This window comes from Etheostoma spectabile, chromosome 21, assembly GCF_008692095.1.
Source record: "Etheostoma spectabile isolate EspeVRDwgs_2016 chromosome 21, UIUC_Espe_1.0, whole genome shotgun sequence".
Lineage (NCBI taxonomy): Eukaryota > Metazoa > Chordata > Actinopteri > Perciformes > Percidae > Etheostoma > Etheostoma spectabile.
The window spans coordinates 14177046-14194503 of record NC_045753.1 but is presented as its reverse complement, the minus strand read 5'-3'; the positions used below and the strand labels follow the sequence as shown (position 1 = coordinate 14194503).

The window sequence follows — 17458 nt, the reverse complement described above, 5'->3', positions numbered from 1 at the left end:
TCCATTTTATGGTCATTTTTATTTCTACACCACTACATTTCAGAGGGTAATATTGTACTTCACTGCACTACATTCATTGGACAGCTGGAGTTAGTGGTTACTTTACAGGTTATTGTTTTTTTACATAAAAGCTTATAAAATACAACCCTTTATTAAAGATTAAACCGGTGGTTCCCAACATGTTTGACTTGTGACTCCTTACAAAGAGAGCTGTCCATGAATTTTGACATCCACCAAAGATTTTCCTACTAAACTTCTCGGAGGGTTTAACTAACTGTCAGAGGCCCAAAGAGGTCAAAATATCTAAAATGTCATAATAAAAACACTGAATAAAGGAAATTCAAAAGAAATTAATACATTTAAGTGCAACCTTTTTGTTGTCCGTTTCCTCTCCCAATAATCCTCAACCCCTCAGATTTATCTGGTGACCCTCTGGATGGGCCCGACCCCTAGGTTGGAAACAACTGGACTGAACTCCCTAACTGTAATAAAATAGTGACGCTTCAGTATCTGACAATGTCATATATTAGTCACAGTGCCCATTTTTCAGCATAAGTAGGCCTACTTATATTTTAGATAAAGACATTTTGCCAATGATACTTTTGTCGTTCTACACAAGATTTTTAAATACACAACTTCTACTTCTCACCCATTAAGAGCTTGTGCCCCATGAAGCCTGAGGCCTTTGCAGCGGCCTGGGTTCAAATCCAACCTGCGGCCCTTTGCTGTGTGTCATCCCCCATCTCTCTCCCATCTTTCCTGTCGAGCCACTGTCACTCTAAAATAAAGGGGAAATAGCCTCCCAAAAATATACATTTTTACACTGTGGTACTGGCATTTTTAGTAAGTAACAGATCTGAGTACTGAGATGACATAAAAATAAAACACTACAGGGCACTAAATGTCAAATATTTCTGTGGTTTTATTCTAACCAACACTAAGGATCGTGGCACCAGTCCAGAGTTAACACAGCGACGTGATCCAACTGACAAACTTTTAGATAAACCATGCAAACAAATCATGGATCTACCTCCATTCTGGCAGAAGAGGGCAGTATCCTCCACTTTCATCACACAAAACTTCCATACACAGACACACACTGAATGGCCGTTTTAGATAAATTTTAAATCCATGCATAGAAGTATTTTCTGCTTCTGAATTAAAGCCAATTTTGGCTTTAAAAAAAATAATAATACATGTATGTGTGTGTATATATATGTATATATATATATTGAGTAATTTATATTACTGTTTATCGAAGGCACAGATTGTAAGGAAGCTTGGCAAACAGAAGGAGAATGACACCATTTAAAAGGCATTGAGACACAAAGAAACAGCCAATGAAAACAATCCTGATGAGTCATACCATGAAGGACAAACTAACAAAGCTTTAATCTGACAAAGTAATGCACTGTTCCTGAGAGGAGATCTTTGGGTTTCTCAACAGGAGTACCGGTGCCCCTTGTAACTGTTTAATGTCAGAAAACAGACATATTTTGAACCAAAGAAAGAGAAAAGCATTCAAAGGAAATAGTGACATGATTGATCAAAATCATTCCACCAATACTGATGTAGGGAGACAAGCATTTCATCATGACTAACAATTCGAAAATGCACACTATTACATAAACACATATGTATTCAGGCTTGTGTGGTGAACAGATAATGCTAATCAGCCCTCTTAGCCTCAGAGGCCTTTGTTGAAGTAGACACGTTGTACACCGTCTCCATACTGAGACATGATGGAGTCTCTCAGCTCGGGCTCCAGCTTCGACACAGCCATAGAGCTGATGTAGACAGACAGAGGGAGATTTTAGGAAGAGGGAGGGAAATGTGGACAAAAAGGAATCAGGGTGAAAAAGAGAAATGTTTGATTAAACAAGCTAATGCAGAACACTTCTGACTAAACAAATTGTCAGAAACATCACTAATGAGAACACGAGTTGGTGAGAACACAACTGTTTCAATAAAAAAGTAACTAAATCTACTTATATATTTAGGAAAGTAAGTTATTAGACTATTATTAGACTTCCTTAACTTGAGTAACATAAGTATAATTACATTAATTTGCACGCCTGTATTCCTAAGCTTAAAAAGGGAATACTTTTTTGTTTTGTTTTTGCACTATTCTTTGTTTCTTCGTCCGTGTACTGCTGCTGTGACATGGATGGATGGATGAATAAAGTAAGTAACTATTTGCAACATAGTGTGTCAAAGTACATTTTGTACAACACCTTTACAAAATATACATTATTGTCAGTACACATTAAGAAGACTGTCAGGGGTCCAGTTGCATTGTTGGTAATAATGTAATAATAATATGTGGAACAAAAACAGACGACATCTCTGGTTCTGCTGCAACAGTTAGACAATGTTACAGAAGTGCAATGATAAATCAGTGGAGTACTATATCTATAAGCTACATGTGTCAGCAGGGGAAAGTACAGAAATAAGTTACCATCGCTGAGGGAACAGGGAGCAGGCAGCAGGCACCATGAAGACCAAACTTGAAAAAAAGAAAAAAAAAAAATAGAAAAAAGTTACTTATTTTTGCCGTAATAAAAAAAATAAACAGTCCTGAGCACATTCAAATTCCTGTGACCCTGTAAAGCCTCTGTACTTACAACACTCCCACCATCATCACTTGTATTGGCCCGTGGAGATACGTGATTCTCTGCGAAAAAACAGAAAGAGTTTGATGACGGGCGCACAACTTAGCAGGTTGGTGATGACGGTAATGAAGGTCTAACCTGCATAAACTTGTATTTTTCCACCCTCTGCATGATGATGGGGAGGATGACTGACGGAGGACAAGAAAAGAGGTTAAGAGAGGGAGAGGAAAACTTCAAGAATTCCACATAATATGTTTCTAGGATTGAACTTCTTTGTGCATACTCATTCCTGGTGCAGCCATGGTGATCCGAGAGATGACCACCTGAGTGATGCCTTTTACGGCTGCTTTCTACAGGGGGACATGAAACAAGATTTGAAGACCCTTTTTGAATTGTAAAAAGGAAAGCTATTTTACGTTTATTTTTATAAGAACTAAATCATAAATTGTCTTAAAGTGTGTCCAGAGTGCAGACCTTAGAGTGGCCCAGTTTGTTGCCATTTTCATCCGTGACAGCAATACCATTAAGAATTTCCCTGAAAAACAAGAGAGGCAAAATGAAGGTGAAGTAAAAACAGCTTAGACTTAAAATGGGAGAGACCGGGGGGGAATGACATGCAGCAAAGGGCCGCAGGGTGGAGTTGAACCTGCAGCCACTACGTCAAGGACTAAGCCTATTTATATGGGTGCGCACGCTCTACTAGGTGAGCTACCCAGGCGCCCTAAAACCTTTTTAAGATCATTATTATTATTATTATTATTTCAGACCTAGAACACAATACTACAGAAAAGATGTTTAGGTCTTTTATGACTTTTTAAGTAATAACATTTTGAATTTGAAATTTTAGACTTTTTAAGACCCCGTGAAAACCCTGAACAAGAACATGAACGGCGGAGTACGGAGGATGAGCTGAGGGGTCTTACAGCCTGAGGAAAAAAACGGCTCTGTAGTCTGATGGTACGACAGCGGATACTTTTGTATCGCTTGCCAGATGGCAGCAGGGTGAAAAGGCTGTTGTTTGGGTGGGTGTTGTCTGTTAGCATCCTTTGGGCTCTTCCCAGGCACCTCACCTCAGCGATATCACTGATGCTCGGTGGATGGGTACCAATGATGTTCTGGGTGGTATTAATCACCCGCTGCAGAGCCCTCCTGTCTCAGGCCGACAGGTAATGTTTCCAGTCAGGATGCTATCCAATAGTTGTTGAGAAATCAGTGTGGGCCAAAGAAAAACAACCCTATATGGACTCTTTTTCAATTGTATAATAAAATGCAGCCTCCATAAACAGGATTACAGCTCTGAAACATGTTTTGAAATAGATCTACTCAGGAAGACGTTTCAGGGTCTAACACAGAAAATGTACCAGAGCTCCGGGATTTGAGCTTCTCAGAATATCGGATCCAAGAGAGGCAATTTGATTTCTAACCCACCTTGCCATTAAAAATCTGCACAATACAACCCAATGCATCCATGTGCAAGTTGAAGCGGTAACACAGCGGGACTTACTGTTGCCTCATCATAGGAATGTTAACACAGTTGGCTGCGGCCACTGCGGCAAAGGGGACCCAGCGAGCCACGAGAGGAGGAGCTTTCTGCAGGAGAGAGTCAAGACACAAAAAAAACAAAAACATTTTTACTTTACGATGGCCAGCTTTAATATAAAAACATTTAAATCTGAGAGATAAGGACATGAAGTGAAAACTCTTTCAAGAGATCTCTCTCTCTTTATCACCTTTTTTCCCCTAGGCTGTGCTCTGGGCCCATACAGTGTTTATGAAGCGTCTAAGAGTAGAAAAGAACTCCTAACAGGCCAAAACTTCTCTAGAGTGATGCATTTTTGATCCCCCTATTAGGACATGTAGTAAATGCCTTTTACAAAATGTTCTTACTAAAGAAATAAAAATTCAGGTGGGCTCCAGAAGTTTCCTAAGCTGTTCGAAGTTGCCAGAAGATGGCGTTAAAGCAGCGGCGTTCCGCAAGGGGAGAGCTGTTTTGGGAATGCTTGATGACAATAACCTTCAAAAGCAGTCGTTTTTAGACTAACTATGTGCGGATGCAGAGGAGAACACAAGCCTTCTCTGCAGAAACCGATGTCACTTTGCAACGAAGGATATATGAACTTAAACACAACAGGTCATATTTAATATTTGTATATTTTTACAGAATGAATTCTTTCGGTCATGATCATGTCTTGTTTTAGAAGTACACCCTCGTTGCTAACACAAGCAGGAAACATGTCTGACCGATTTATTGTTTCAAGTTATCCAGATAAGTTTGGTGACAAATTGAGCACAATGAAGCCAACCTTGTGCAGGAACTGTAAACAGTCATTGTCGAACAAATAAATATCTGTTTGTAAGAAACGTACCTTTGTGTAGAGGTTAAGGCCGACTGCGGTTGCTAACGCTGTGCTGGTTGCTGTGATGTAGGCAACTCCAATCTGCCTGAGAGACACAAAGAAAGTCTTTATTTAGACATGGAATATGTAACATAGCTGGCTTCATCTATCTGTTAATGTGATGGCTTTTTGTCATTTAGACACACAGTAGGTGTCTGTTACATAAGTGTCACGGCACCTGGTGCCCAAGGGAGCGGTGCCAATGCTGGAGAATAAGGGTGGGAACAAAAAATTGGTTCTCAGATGCATCGCAGTTCTCTCTAGAACGATTCGATGCTCGATTCTGATAAGTTAATAATCAATTATGTGAAAGAAGAAAAAAAAAGTGTCTCCAGACATGTACAAATCAGAAAACAGAGTGACTGAAATAGGATGGGATAATGGAAATAAACTTAATAGTTTAACCAAGAGTGCAGAAAAAGATTGTTGTATATATACACACATGATCTAAAAATACATGCATAAAATAAGGAGGCAAAACACAAAACGACTGTTCATCTGCTTTATCACATTACATCTGACCACCTCATGTTTCATGTTCTAAGAAGCCAATTCTCCACCTTGACTGAGTCTCTGACATGGAAGATCACTATGAGAGAAGGTGACTTTCACAAGCATCTTTAAAAGGCATAAGCATGGAATGACTACAAATAAAAAAAACTGTAAATACTGTATGTCAAAATCCTTTTTTAAATTACACATGGAAATGTGTATAAAAAAAGTGTTACATCGTTAAATCGGTTTAGAATCTAATCGTTGGCCTCTGAATCGTACTCAAATTGAAAGGTGCCCAGAGATATCCTCCCCTACTGGAGAACAGAAGCAAGTTGAAAAGTTTAACAATATAAATGCAGAAGAGGGTTTTCGTTATCTCACAGTCTGCACTATTAACTATTTTGCACTGAAGCCTTAAAAGTAATGTTGCTCGACCCCTCTTCTCACAGTGAATCAACTAATACCATCAATTTCATCACAGGCAACAAGCAATGAATGTCAGGATGACTTTTAACGGTTACATTCCTGCCAAAAATATAAAGGGAGTGCCGGTCTGATTATTATCGTGGTTTTATTATTTCCTCCCACCCTTTATTAGTTATTTTTTCAAGAGTGTTCTGGTCAAGACAGGCAGCAGTAGAACCACACATACAGTACATACAAACACAAAATACACTAAAACACAAAACAACTGAAACAGCAAATCCTTCAAAGTCAACCATATGAGAACAACTTGAGAATCAGCTCATTCATTGTATTATATAGTTGAATAAACTGATTTGATTTTCTTTGTTGGTGCTTATATGTGCTTTTAATCTTCTTCAGTGCTGCTGTTACATTTACGCTACAGGGATAGCATGGTAATTTAACATGTTGGTCTTACATCCCTTTTACGTAAGTGACAACAGTAATCATCCTTGGTTAGAGATACATTACATTTCCACAACTCTTCCAACAAGTCTGAATTCAGTGCTATCCCTGCACCGTAAAGGTAACAGCAGCACGGAGGAAGATTAAAAGCACATAGTCACTTATCTTTATGCATATATTCACTACTACATTCTTTTTTTTACATTTGTTCTCATTCATTTGGAATACTGCACACACAAATGTATTAATAACATAATTATATTTCTTCAATTATATTGTATTTGTTAATATATATTTTTAGCCCTATATCTTAACTTGCACTTGCTTTTACTTGTGTGGTTTGAGTTTTGGGTTAGTTAATGAGGACTGTTGGCAGTGCCTGAGGCCGAAGATTTTCATTGACAATGACTACTTCTGCAATTGTTGTGCACATGGCAATAGAGAACCTTGTTTCAGGTCTGAAAGAGGCTGGAGACCCTACGCAGCAGGATTATAGTTCCTTTAAAAACAGTCCACATCCACTGAAAGCTTACAGGAAATTCTTACTTGGTTGTGATGGGGGAGGCAGCGTTACGGTTTGTGTAGTTGACAAGAGCATTGAAGGACTGATTCACCCACTGCCAGAACACCACAGCAGGAACTGTCCTAGAAAACACACAGTTATGAAACTTCTACAGCCTACTCTGTGAAACTGTAGAATGTGGTAGAACGCAGCTCGTCCCGTTTGAGCTTCGGTACCTGTAGAACTGCAGCATACAGCCGGTGATGGCCATGCCTCCAGGGACCTGGAAGGACATGCGGCCGATAAGGTTCATACGGTCTCCGGTGTCTGGGTGGAAGGCCGAGTCGTACAGCTTCTTAGCGTAGTGGAGCTGCTCCTCTGTGGTGCCGGGAGGGGTGGATCCTGCCCTACAGAGGGCCAAAAACACATTTTCAATCAACTACATGCGGAGAAATTCTTGCATTTTTCATGTTGAAACTTGCAGATGGGAGTTAAAATACAGACCCCTGGTTATGAGCCAAAAAGGGAAAATCCACCCAGAAAATAGATCTCACATTATGTATGCTATATCTACACTTCTGTCCAATATATTACCTTGATTATGAGCTAATTTAGTATTTAAAAATCTGTATTAGATTAAGAAGTTAGTCAATTTGTCTGTGTTTTCGCACCAATAACCAACAAATTGTTAGCCGAAAAACTTAAGATCCAGTTCATAATATAAACATAAACAAAGATATTGACTTGAATGTTTGAGATTATTGCAAAAGCCCGGCATACATAATGTTCCATGTTGTGTTTGTTTGGGGTTACAATACAATACATGCCTGAGAATTGTCAAACTATCAACAATTAGTCTCTGTGTGACAGTTCCCATGCATCCTCTTACCTGCAACTTTCCACTAAAGCTTTGGCCTCATCCAAGCGTGAGTCAGGTAAGAGCGCCGTTCGCCAGTCTGTGATGTTGAAGAAGTGTTTCAGTCGGCCCATAAATGTAGACTGATCCCATCGTGGCGCATCAATGTCGAATGAGCTCAAAGCCATTGTGGTGGATTCAAAGCAGTCCTGACTCAATGCATTAAAAAGTTCAAGTCTGTGGACGACCTCTGCTTACTCTGCAGCAGATGCAGTCAAAACCTGCAGAAAAAGAGGAGAATCATAATATAATTATCTAAATGTGCTGTTGATAATATATAAATGATAAACAGAAATGTACAGGTGACTGAAAAGTACAGGTTATTGACCGGGCTGTGACTACAGTATTGTTGATTCATAGTTAATGAATTCATTACATGCATGTCTCTTGACTGTTTATCACAACCTGGTTTGAGTTTGTTGTCAAACCAGACAGACCTGGTTTGAGTTGATGTAACATTAAGAATTTTTTAGCTCAGCGGGCCAGACTACTTTACTCCAACTCCCATTACCACATGGTTTCACAAAGACGTGTGCAAAGCTTCAACGCTTTGTCGATTGGAAAAAATCATTATTTGGTGACTTTTTAGATAATATATTAATCATTTCAGGTATAATTCATATTTGTTGTTTCTTTTCGTTTAAATGTTTTTTTTCTCCTTAGCATTTCTATGTAGCACTGAGATTTGCAAAGTGCGTTATGGACACCCGGATACTCAGTTGGTAGAGTGGGCGCCCATAGGAGGTTCACTCCTCGACACAGCGAGCCAGGGTTCGACTCCGACCTGCGGCCCTTTGGTGCATGTCATTCCCCCTCTCTCCCCTTCATATATTCAACTGTCCTGTTAAATAAAGGGCAATCATTTGCTCAAATGTGAGGATTTGCTGCTTTTCTTTGTCTTATATAATAGTCAATGAAATATTGTTGGGGTATGGAGTGTTGGTTGGTCAAAACAAGCATTCAGTAGAGGTCACTTTGGGCTCTGAGATATTACAAGTCTTTTGCCAATTATTTAACATGTTATTGACTGTATGAGGAATTGAGATCCCAATCAGTGGATTAAACAATAAAGAAATTGTTAGTTGCAGCCCTAACATGTTGGTATTGGACCTTGGCAGGTCTGGCCTGCTCTAGCCCCCTCCCAAGCTATGGAACTTACTGCTGGCATGGGCATTTGGGTTCAAACCCAGAACAAACACAAGCTCTTGTATCTACCTAAAGAAATCTAAAGGGCTAAACTTCCCCTAGAAATCATTGACCAACTCATGGTAAATGGTTCCACGGGTTGTCATTTTGGGTTTTTGCAACTGCTGCATTGTGCTTCCTAATACACAACCAGAGGAACCAGAGGAACCTGCTGACTTCAGCTCAAACTATCCAAACATCCCTACTGTGTGTATTCACTGTTAAATTAGCAGTTTTACTTTAGGTATTCAATGAAATCTCACAAGAGACACCTGCCTTGTGAGAGTTTAAGCTTTTGTAAATGAAGGGCAAATGATGAGAGGCGTACTGTATATCAGTGCTGTTTGAAGGCTCATGGCTGGAACTGGGTTGTTTCTGCAGCTGTTTGTTTGGAAAGTAGGGTGAAGGCCTGCAGAACCTTATGGGGAACACTGAACATATGCTAAAAGTCAACGTGACCCTACATCCCAAGACATATCAAGAGGAATATACAAACAAAGACATGTTATAAAACGATTCATCGAGGAATGGATAACCAACAGTGAGCTGCAGCCTATTAGATAGTTAATAAACAGGGCTTAAGTACACTGCATGGCAATTTGTCTTGATAAACTGGATCTGCAGGCAAGAGCACAGCCTGCATCTGAATACATCTGGATAACTAGCTAACACTAATCAGTAAACAGAACGATCTCAGCAGTTTGAAGCTTAAACGGCCATAACATGTGTTGAATTCTACATCTGATCATCTGACAAAGACATAAACTCGATATGGAGACAGAATGGTTAGTCTTGTGTTAAGTCTGCTGACTAAACTGCTGAGAAAAGAGTTAAAACATGTCAGTCGGAAGTCTGAGTGATGCAACTCATAACTCGAGTTACAGTGTCTCTGCAGGCAGCAAGAAACTAACAAAACACGAACATGAGCATCTACAGCGCTGCAATCTTTAGAGACAAAAACAAAATGCATACCTTTGAGAGATTTCTCCTCAACGGCCCTACGGAGCAACCTGTAAAGGTAATCAAATGTGCTCGTGTGGCATAGTAAAGACACGTGGCATTCCGTCCTCCAATCACGGATTGGGGCAGCTCCCTACGTGAAAACGCGTTTTATTATTATTTTTTTACTGACTAAAATATAAATACCTAAGGGACACTGTCAATATGTTAGCTGAGTTTAAGGCAACTACTGAACTCATGTAGAAATACGACACATTTACGTGCAGTAACTAATTTGAACGTCAGTTGGTAATAACCGTCCGCTAAATTAAACATGTGTAACTACTCTTGGCCTTGACTTGAGACACTTAGCTAGCTGTTGGCTGTTAGCGGGCAGCTAACTCGAGCTAACTGGGTCAGGGTGTCCATTTTTTATCTTAGGATGGCAAAGGCATGACCCACCCGACTCTACCACTGATTGGCTACCACTCGCTGCCTGCACTGGTTGAGTTGGTTAGCTAGGTTTAGAGAAGAGAAGTGGGATTGGCTAGGTCAGGATAAGAACATCAGAATCAGCCAATTAGACGTAGAGTAAGGCAGAGTAGGGCGGGAGATATCTTCGCCATCCTTGCTTTTGGGGGTTGCGCCGGAGTTTTCTACGTAACTGTGCCTCTGACGTCACCCGCCTTAGTAACCCTCGGCGGCGTCTCTAGGAGAGAAGGCAACAAGATGGTGAGTTTAATTTTGTCGGAATAATTAGCTATTAACTGTTAACAGCAAGCTACATTTGGAAAATATTCACATTAAGAGTAGAGCTCGTTGTATACATTTGCACATGAAGAGCTGTTGTTTTCCGCCGAGAAAAACATTCAATTGCAAAAGTGCCTTGTTATTTCGGTCAGTTATCAGGGGAGATTAGCTAGCTTAGCACGTTAGCTAGGTTTAGCTCCTGTTTGCGTGCCGCTAACTTACCCTGCGCTGAAAAAAACTACCCCGCAGGGCACAACAAAACAAAAAAGATGATGTGACGAGCTAACGTTACTCACTGGACTTGTTGTCTTCATATATTGGTAACGTTACCGTTAGGAGAGTGTTTACCAATCTTTAAACGCCACCGTGGGGACTAGAAATGCACTTGCACGGCCTGTAAGTGAGGAGTCCGGGAGGATGGAAGGGATAAATGCATTTCTACAATGGTGGTTAACTGCAACAGTGCTCCCCCTGTTCTCCTGGCAAAGTTACATCCAATGGCTGCTTTTTTTTACTGGTTGTTGCAGGGATTGCTGTCCATCCTACGTAAGCTAAAGAGCACACCAGACCAGGAGGTCAGGATACTGCTGCTGGGTCTGGACAACGGCGGGAAGACCACCTTGCTCAAACAGCTGGCATCTGAGGATATCAGCCATATCACCCCCACACAGGTATAGAGAAAAGTTTTATACATGCACCACCTGTTATTGGAGCAAACTGATACAATACAACAGGAATGTATACATTTTTGGGACCAGGATTTACATCTACTACCCCTTTGTAACCTGTTTCTGCTCACTCCAGGGATTCAACATCAAGAGCGTCCAGTCTCAAGGGTTCAAACTGAATGTTTGGGACATTGGAGGCCAGAGGAAGATCAGGCCGTACTGGAGAAACTACTTTGAAAACACAGATGTGCTGGTGAGTGGAGCTTGATTCACCAAACACAGCTTTGTTTATTTAAATCAAAGTTCACATTACTGTTTTAAAGTGAAGTCGCAGTTTATCACACATGCTCTGAGGACTTGCTGCACATGCTAACATGGGAAACTTCCGTTTTATTTCAGATATATGTAATTGACAGCGCTGACAGAAAGAGATTTGAGGAGACTGGTCAGGTATGTCAATGTCAATCAATGTGTTGCCACTACGATACTGTAGGGCACAAGGTGATGTCTTCACATTCCTTGTTTTGGCCGACCAACCCAAAAACATTTAATTTACTATCATAGATGAATAGAAAAAACAGAAAATGAATCTAATTGTAATTAAAGATTCAAGGTTTAAGGTTGCTGTCTTTATGTCTTTATGTCTTTTTCGGCTTCATTTTAGCTGCTCAAAACAGGAATTGAATGTTTCAGCCTTTAGACTTAGGTCCAGTTAAGTCTCACAGGAGTCAATTCTAAATTTCTGTGACTTAACTATCATTGGAGTCCAAGTTTTCAAGTCCACACCTCTGTTTTTTATTAACATGAAACACAGTGTCTTTTTCTCTGTGACAATGTTTGTGTGTATAATTGACAGATGTGTGTGTGTGTGTGTGTTGCAGGAGCTGGCGGAGTTGTTAGATGAAGAGAAGCTGAGTGGCGTTCCCGTGCTGATCTTTGCAAACAAGCAGGACCTGCTGACAGCCGCCCCGGCCTCCGAGATCGCAGAGGGTCTCAATCTGCACACTATACGGGATCGCATGTGGCAGATCCAGTCCTGCTCTGCCCTCACTGGGGAGGGGATTCAGGTAAGCGTAGGAGCTGAGCTTTTCTTTTTTTGCATTCATCTCTATGTGTCTTTATTTTTATTTTTCTCACCGTGCTGCTATTTCACTCTCAGGAGGGCATGAATTGGGTGTGCAAGAGCGTCAACTCCAAGAAAAAATAGCTTCACTTCTAGTCTTCTGCTACTCAGGAGGAACAGCAGCAGCACCTACACTGACACACATTTCACCCTCCGGAGCCTTAGTACGATGGGATATACCTGTGAATGTAAACACACTACTAATCCAACATGGACCTGGAGTATTTAACCCCCTGCATTCCTGCATTGCTGATGTTTACTAATCTCAACACATCTTCCTACGTTGGCCTCTACTAAGAGGAGGGCGGTTTGACTTCAAAGGGATCCCATGCCAGGAAATCGACCTCCTCCACCCAGACTACCCACGTCACCTTCCCTGTCCCAGCCAATCCCAGCCTCCATCCACGGCCTGTGACAACCTCAAACATTCCCATTAAACTGCGGTCTTTCATTGGAATTCCAGCTTGTTCTTTAAACTCTTGCACACACTGTCTGGGAACACCTTTCTCCTCCATCTTATTCTTACAGGTTGATATGTGTTGTTTGTTTTTTATCATTCCACAATGGCTGTGAGCTCTTTTACTGCTATGGCTCTGTTTGAAGTGAGGTATATTTTTGTAACTGTTTTATTTATGGTGAAGTAGAGTGTAGAGCGCTTTCAAACAACAACAGGTGTGATTTAAAGGATGTTGGAGAACCAATTGCAGCTTCCCCCACTAAAGAATAATATACATGTTCATATGTATAAAAAAGATGATATTACATGGTTAGGAGGAAGTACATTTTGGATTAAATGTAAATAGCTCGGCCCTGTGATCATATGTTACGTTATGCACATGTTATAGAGTATATGTTACCCTGCTGTACTTTGTAGTCTATAATGTTTGCATATGTAATATGTGCAGATTTTTATCAGAGGTATATGTACTGTACGTCCCATTGCATTTCTTTGTGCTCTTTGGGTTTGTGAGGGAATTCACTCTTGCATTTCCTTTTGATATTCTTGAATGTAATCTGTCCAGAATTGAAGGTACTGTATGTGAATAAAAGACAAGAAATTCTGAAATGATTGAGTTATTATTGTTAAGTTGCTTCCTGCAGTAACATACTTTAGTTCACTCATATCTCTCCAGGGTCTAGTGGTCACACACCAGCAGCAGGTGGAGTCAGCTGTTCGTGACAGCATGAAAGCCTCTGTGGGAGACAGCCGCGGGGGTGCAGGGCCTTTTATTAAACTGAAGTCAGAATGTACTGGGAGGGATATAGCACTATGATATTTTACTCATGTAGACCTATTACTTGCGTATATATACATAATATTTGTCTCAAAACTATACATTTCAAGTTTTGAAAATAGCTCTTTTGACAAAACTTTGAGAAATGATTATATAATTGTACATTCAAAGTGAAGAAAAAAAACATCACTCAATCCCAAAAATCAGAGATGATTTTCTAGGGTAGTAAAGATAAAAATGTCTCCCCAAATCTGTCTTATTTTCCTGACTTTCCCCTAAACTTTTCCCTTTTTTGTAACAATATACTGTAAGTGATCCTCGTGAGAGAGATTAGACTATTCATAGATGTGCACTCTGTGACAGGAGGACACCGGTACACATTGCTTGAAGATTTTAATGCAGTTGAAAAGTTTGACTTCATAACTGAAAATAAAAGCCCGTGTTATTCCTTACAGTTATGGATGCAGTCAAACATTTAACTGCCTCAGAAATGATTAATAACTACAACTAACTACTTCAAGAATTAGATTCAAATGTTGTCTAGTTAGTCCCTGGTTGGAACAGCGTAAGGGCTGCAAAATATGAAAAAATATGAAATAAAGTTTGTTTTGCAAAGCAGGTGGGAGTTTCAGACAGATGGTGCTATATCCACCTGGTTGTGTACGTGCCTCATGGCCTGGGGGCTGAGCAGGAGAAGCTATGCAGCGTGTACCGTCAACTCCAGCCAGACTGACGACTATCTGCAGTGCACAAACCTAATCCATCTCCAAGGCACAAAAGGTTGCAGGTGTAATCAAATAATTATAATAATCTTCATTTATAGAGCACATTTAAGACTCCATGTTACAAAGTCCTTCACAAAACAAGCATATACAGTAGCAACAATTAAAAACTATTGGATGTGTAAAAATGGTTTTAAAAGATTAAAAGACGGTTCAATGAGGTTCAAGCTCAAATAAAACCAGTAAAAGGCTCTCCGACAAAGTATGTTTTAAGAAGGGACTTAGAAGAGATCACTGACTCAGCTGACCTGGTATCCTCTGGTGGGTCGATCCACAACCTCGGGACCTTGACTTCAAACCATAGACCGTTAATATTAAGTTACTTCCGCAGTTGTTGCACTTTGCCAAACCGGATGCTCTGTCCATCAATAATGTACGGTCTATGCTTCAAACGCTATATCCCCTTTGGTTTTTAGCCAGGTCTCTGGAACAGACAAAAGACCTCTACCCGAGGATCTCAAAGTACATACCGGCGGGAATGTCACCAGGAGGTCTGAGATATACATAGGGGCAAGGCCGTGAACCTTCAGGTACACAAGAGACCACCAGCACGTGTTGCCTGCATGTCAGAGGGGAGATGGGGTTAAAGACATCACCAGGTGGTGTAACCTAACTAAAGTTCTCTATTTAATTACAATTTGTACATACTTGTACTTTCCAATTAATGTCACTTCATACTTCTACTTCACTACATTTCACAGGGACATCTTCTACTTTTTATTCCACTACATTTTATCTGACAACCATAGTTACTTTGATTAAATAGAAAACATATGATCAGCATAAAAAATATTATGGATGAAAGGCCCTAACTACGGGGTTGTCAAGTACTGTGGCGGATTAGACCTACTGAGGTCACCAATAAGAATAATAAAGTTGTAACTTATCCTGCAACAAAACTAACAGGAGAGTCCCCTAAGGGTCCTGAAAAATATTATTTATCTTGTTGCACAAGATAATTTACCTTTGCACACACAATATTTTTGGGTGCAGATAAGACTGAGAAGAAAAAAACATCTTTCATGATTTTGGGAGCTCCATGATGTCACACTCTAAATAGCAATGCAATGTCCTTTTACTCAAGTAGAAGTTGTAATGCACGGACTTTAACTTTCAAGGGTCTTGTAACATTGGGGTATTGTTACTTGATACTGATACGTCTGTGCTGCTTTTGGCTTTTTTTTTTAATTACAGGTTGGTGTGGTTGGACAGTGAGTGCCCCTCGTGAGCAGTGGTCTGATCACCTTCCTGCCCAGTCAGGAGCTGGCTTGGATCCATTTATTGCTTATTCAGGCAAAGCCGGGAGCACATCCCATCTCTATCGGCCTTTGTCTCTGGTATTAAGCAAACTAAAGTGTGTTAGAAAGTAAAAAGGGAGAACAAAAAATAATAAATATATACAGTACTTGAGTGTAACTCATCCAGTTGTTTGTATCTCAGGAAGGATTTCTTTCAAAATTGCATGGAAGTGACACATGAAGTACACCAGAATAAACTACACCAGCCATGTTTATAGTAACGAAGGAATATGTCCCCTGAATACATTGCTATGATTCTCTCATGGTGGTTTTAACAGTTTTTAGTTAGGCAGCTAAAGATTTAATCATCTCAACAAACATTGGACGGATTCCCGTTAAATTCTGTACAGACATTCATGGTCTTTAGAGACTGGATCTTAATGATTTTGGTGATTTTAATGGGCTCAAAAATAACAGTAAGTTCATCCACAGAAGGCATAGTTACTAATTTAAAAAAAACTTAGAGCACTAGGACTACTTCTCTAATTACTTACTTTCCACCCTTTGTCCTATTTGTTCGTGTTCAACATTTGAAAAGCGAAAGAAAAGAAGAGCTTCTAGAGACAGAAAGTTATCACCTAGAGACTTATTGCTGAACTCCAAACTACATTCAGGTCCTATATTAGGTAATTGCCTGAAGACAATGTGTCCCTGCTGTAGTAACAGTATGCCATGTGTTTTATTTTGTGTAACATTGTATGCAACTGATCCAGAGGGCCTCAGAGACCTGCAAACAGCCTCTTCTTCTCTCACAAAGATTCTCATTGTCCAGTCTTTCTCTCTTCTCACACAGACAGAATGCACCAGTATTGTTCCTCATTTCTGGCTTATTACTCCCTGGTACATTAAAGTCTCACAAAGCATTATGGGAACTACCCCGGAAGTTACATTTAGAAGACATTTAAAGGAAGAGTTAGTGGTTTGGGGAAATATGCTTATTTGCTTAAAGGTGCTCTGAGCACGGGCGTCAGTTTGGTTTGAAATGTGCTGGGTACAACGACGCATTCTTTCTTTTCTCTATCGCGCAGGTCATGTTTTGAAAGGTGAAAAAAATGTATACAAAAAGCAACAGCCTTAAGTTTTCAACAAGCATTTGACATCTGACCCACTATGCTCTGCTTCACGTATCCATATAACATGTTGACAATGGGACAAAGTTGTGGGACAAAATGACTCATGACAAAATCTGATTAGTCCGCTTACCCCCCTTCCCACCGAAATCGACGCCCATGGTTCTGAGCGATGTTGCGGGACGTTACTTCTTGTTGATGTTCAAAGTATGTTCAAACAAAACGAGACTAGCTCGCCCCTCTCTCCTCTTCATCCCCCCCCCCCAACCTCACCCCCAAATCCTTCTTGTCGGTTACTGGCTGTGTATGTTTCGTGGTGCAGGTTGGCACAGGCTTTTGTTGCTGTTTGTGGACCCTGGGCTGTCTACAGAGAAAGACATTTTCCGTGGGCCCCTCCCCACACCCACCGCTATTCATTCTAGGATACTTGGTCACAGGTATCTAACAAACACGATAAAACATGTAAATCTGTGAGTTTTAGATGTTTTCCTTTGAGAAGAGCCAGGCTAAAAGCCGTTTTTGTTAGCCTTTCGGGTGCTGTATCTACTTGGGTTTTAAATAACATCTCTAAATGAGAGAAGAACGGCTTCCATGGGTGTTTTTTTTTTTTTTTATCA

At 40.3% G+C, this 17458-nt stretch overlaps 2 protein-coding genes across 2 annotated transcripts; one reads left to right on the top strand and one right to left on the bottom strand.

Moving 5' to 3' along the window:
- Positions 1-1364: 1364 nt before the first annotated feature.
- On the bottom strand, positions 1365-10282 carry sfxn2 (sideroflexin 2). Its single transcript, XM_032503223.1, has 12 exons — positions 9949-10282; positions 7765-8012; positions 7112-7282; positions 6920-7018; positions 4979-5054; positions 4117-4202; positions 3087-3147; positions 2896-2962; positions 2751-2800; positions 2625-2674; positions 2459-2506; positions 1365-1787 (listed from the first exon to the last, which is right to left on the bottom strand). The coding sequence occupies exons 2-12, from the start codon at positions 7917-7919 to the stop codon at positions 1688-1690; spliced, it is 963 nt and encodes a 320-aa protein (XP_032359114.1). The 5' UTR covers positions 7920-8012; positions 9949-10282; the 3' UTR covers positions 1365-1687.
- A 146-nt stretch (positions 10283-10428) lies between these two features.
- arl3b (ADP ribosylation factor like GTPase 3b) lies at positions 10429-12955 on the top strand. Its single transcript, XM_032503240.1, has 6 exons — positions 10429-10647; positions 11193-11336; positions 11470-11586; positions 11733-11783; positions 12215-12400; positions 12493-12955. Exons 1-6 carry the CDS (start codon positions 10645-10647, stop codon positions 12538-12540), a joined length of 549 nt encoding a protein of 182 aa, XP_032359131.1. The 5' UTR covers positions 10429-10644; the 3' UTR covers positions 12541-12955.
- The last annotated feature ends 4503 nt before the right edge of the window (positions 12956-17458 follow it).

Bases quoted from the DNA above. Each gene is read 5' to 3' on its own strand.
- sfxn2 (XM_032503223.1), bottom strand. From the start codon at position 7,919: ATGGCTTTGAGCTCATTCGACATTGATGCGCCACGATGGGATCAGTCT. The intron at 4,203-4,978 runs GTACGTTTCTTA...TCTCTCCTGCAG, and splicing joins GCCTTAACCTCTACACAAAG to AAAGCTCCTCCTCTCGTGGC. The intron at 1,788-2,458 runs GTAACTTATTTC...TGTCTACATCAG, and splicing joins TCCCTGTTCCCTCAGCGATG to CTCTATGGCTGTGTCGAAGC.
- arl3b (XM_032503240.1), top strand. The intron at 11,587-11,732 runs GTGAGTGGAGCT...GTTTTATTTCAG, and splicing joins TTGAAAACACAGATGTGCTG to ATATATGTAATTGACAGCGC. The intron at 12,401-12,492 runs GTAAGCGTAGGA...TTTCACTCTCAG, and splicing joins TCACTGGGGAGGGGATTCAG to GAGGGCATGAATTGGGTGTG.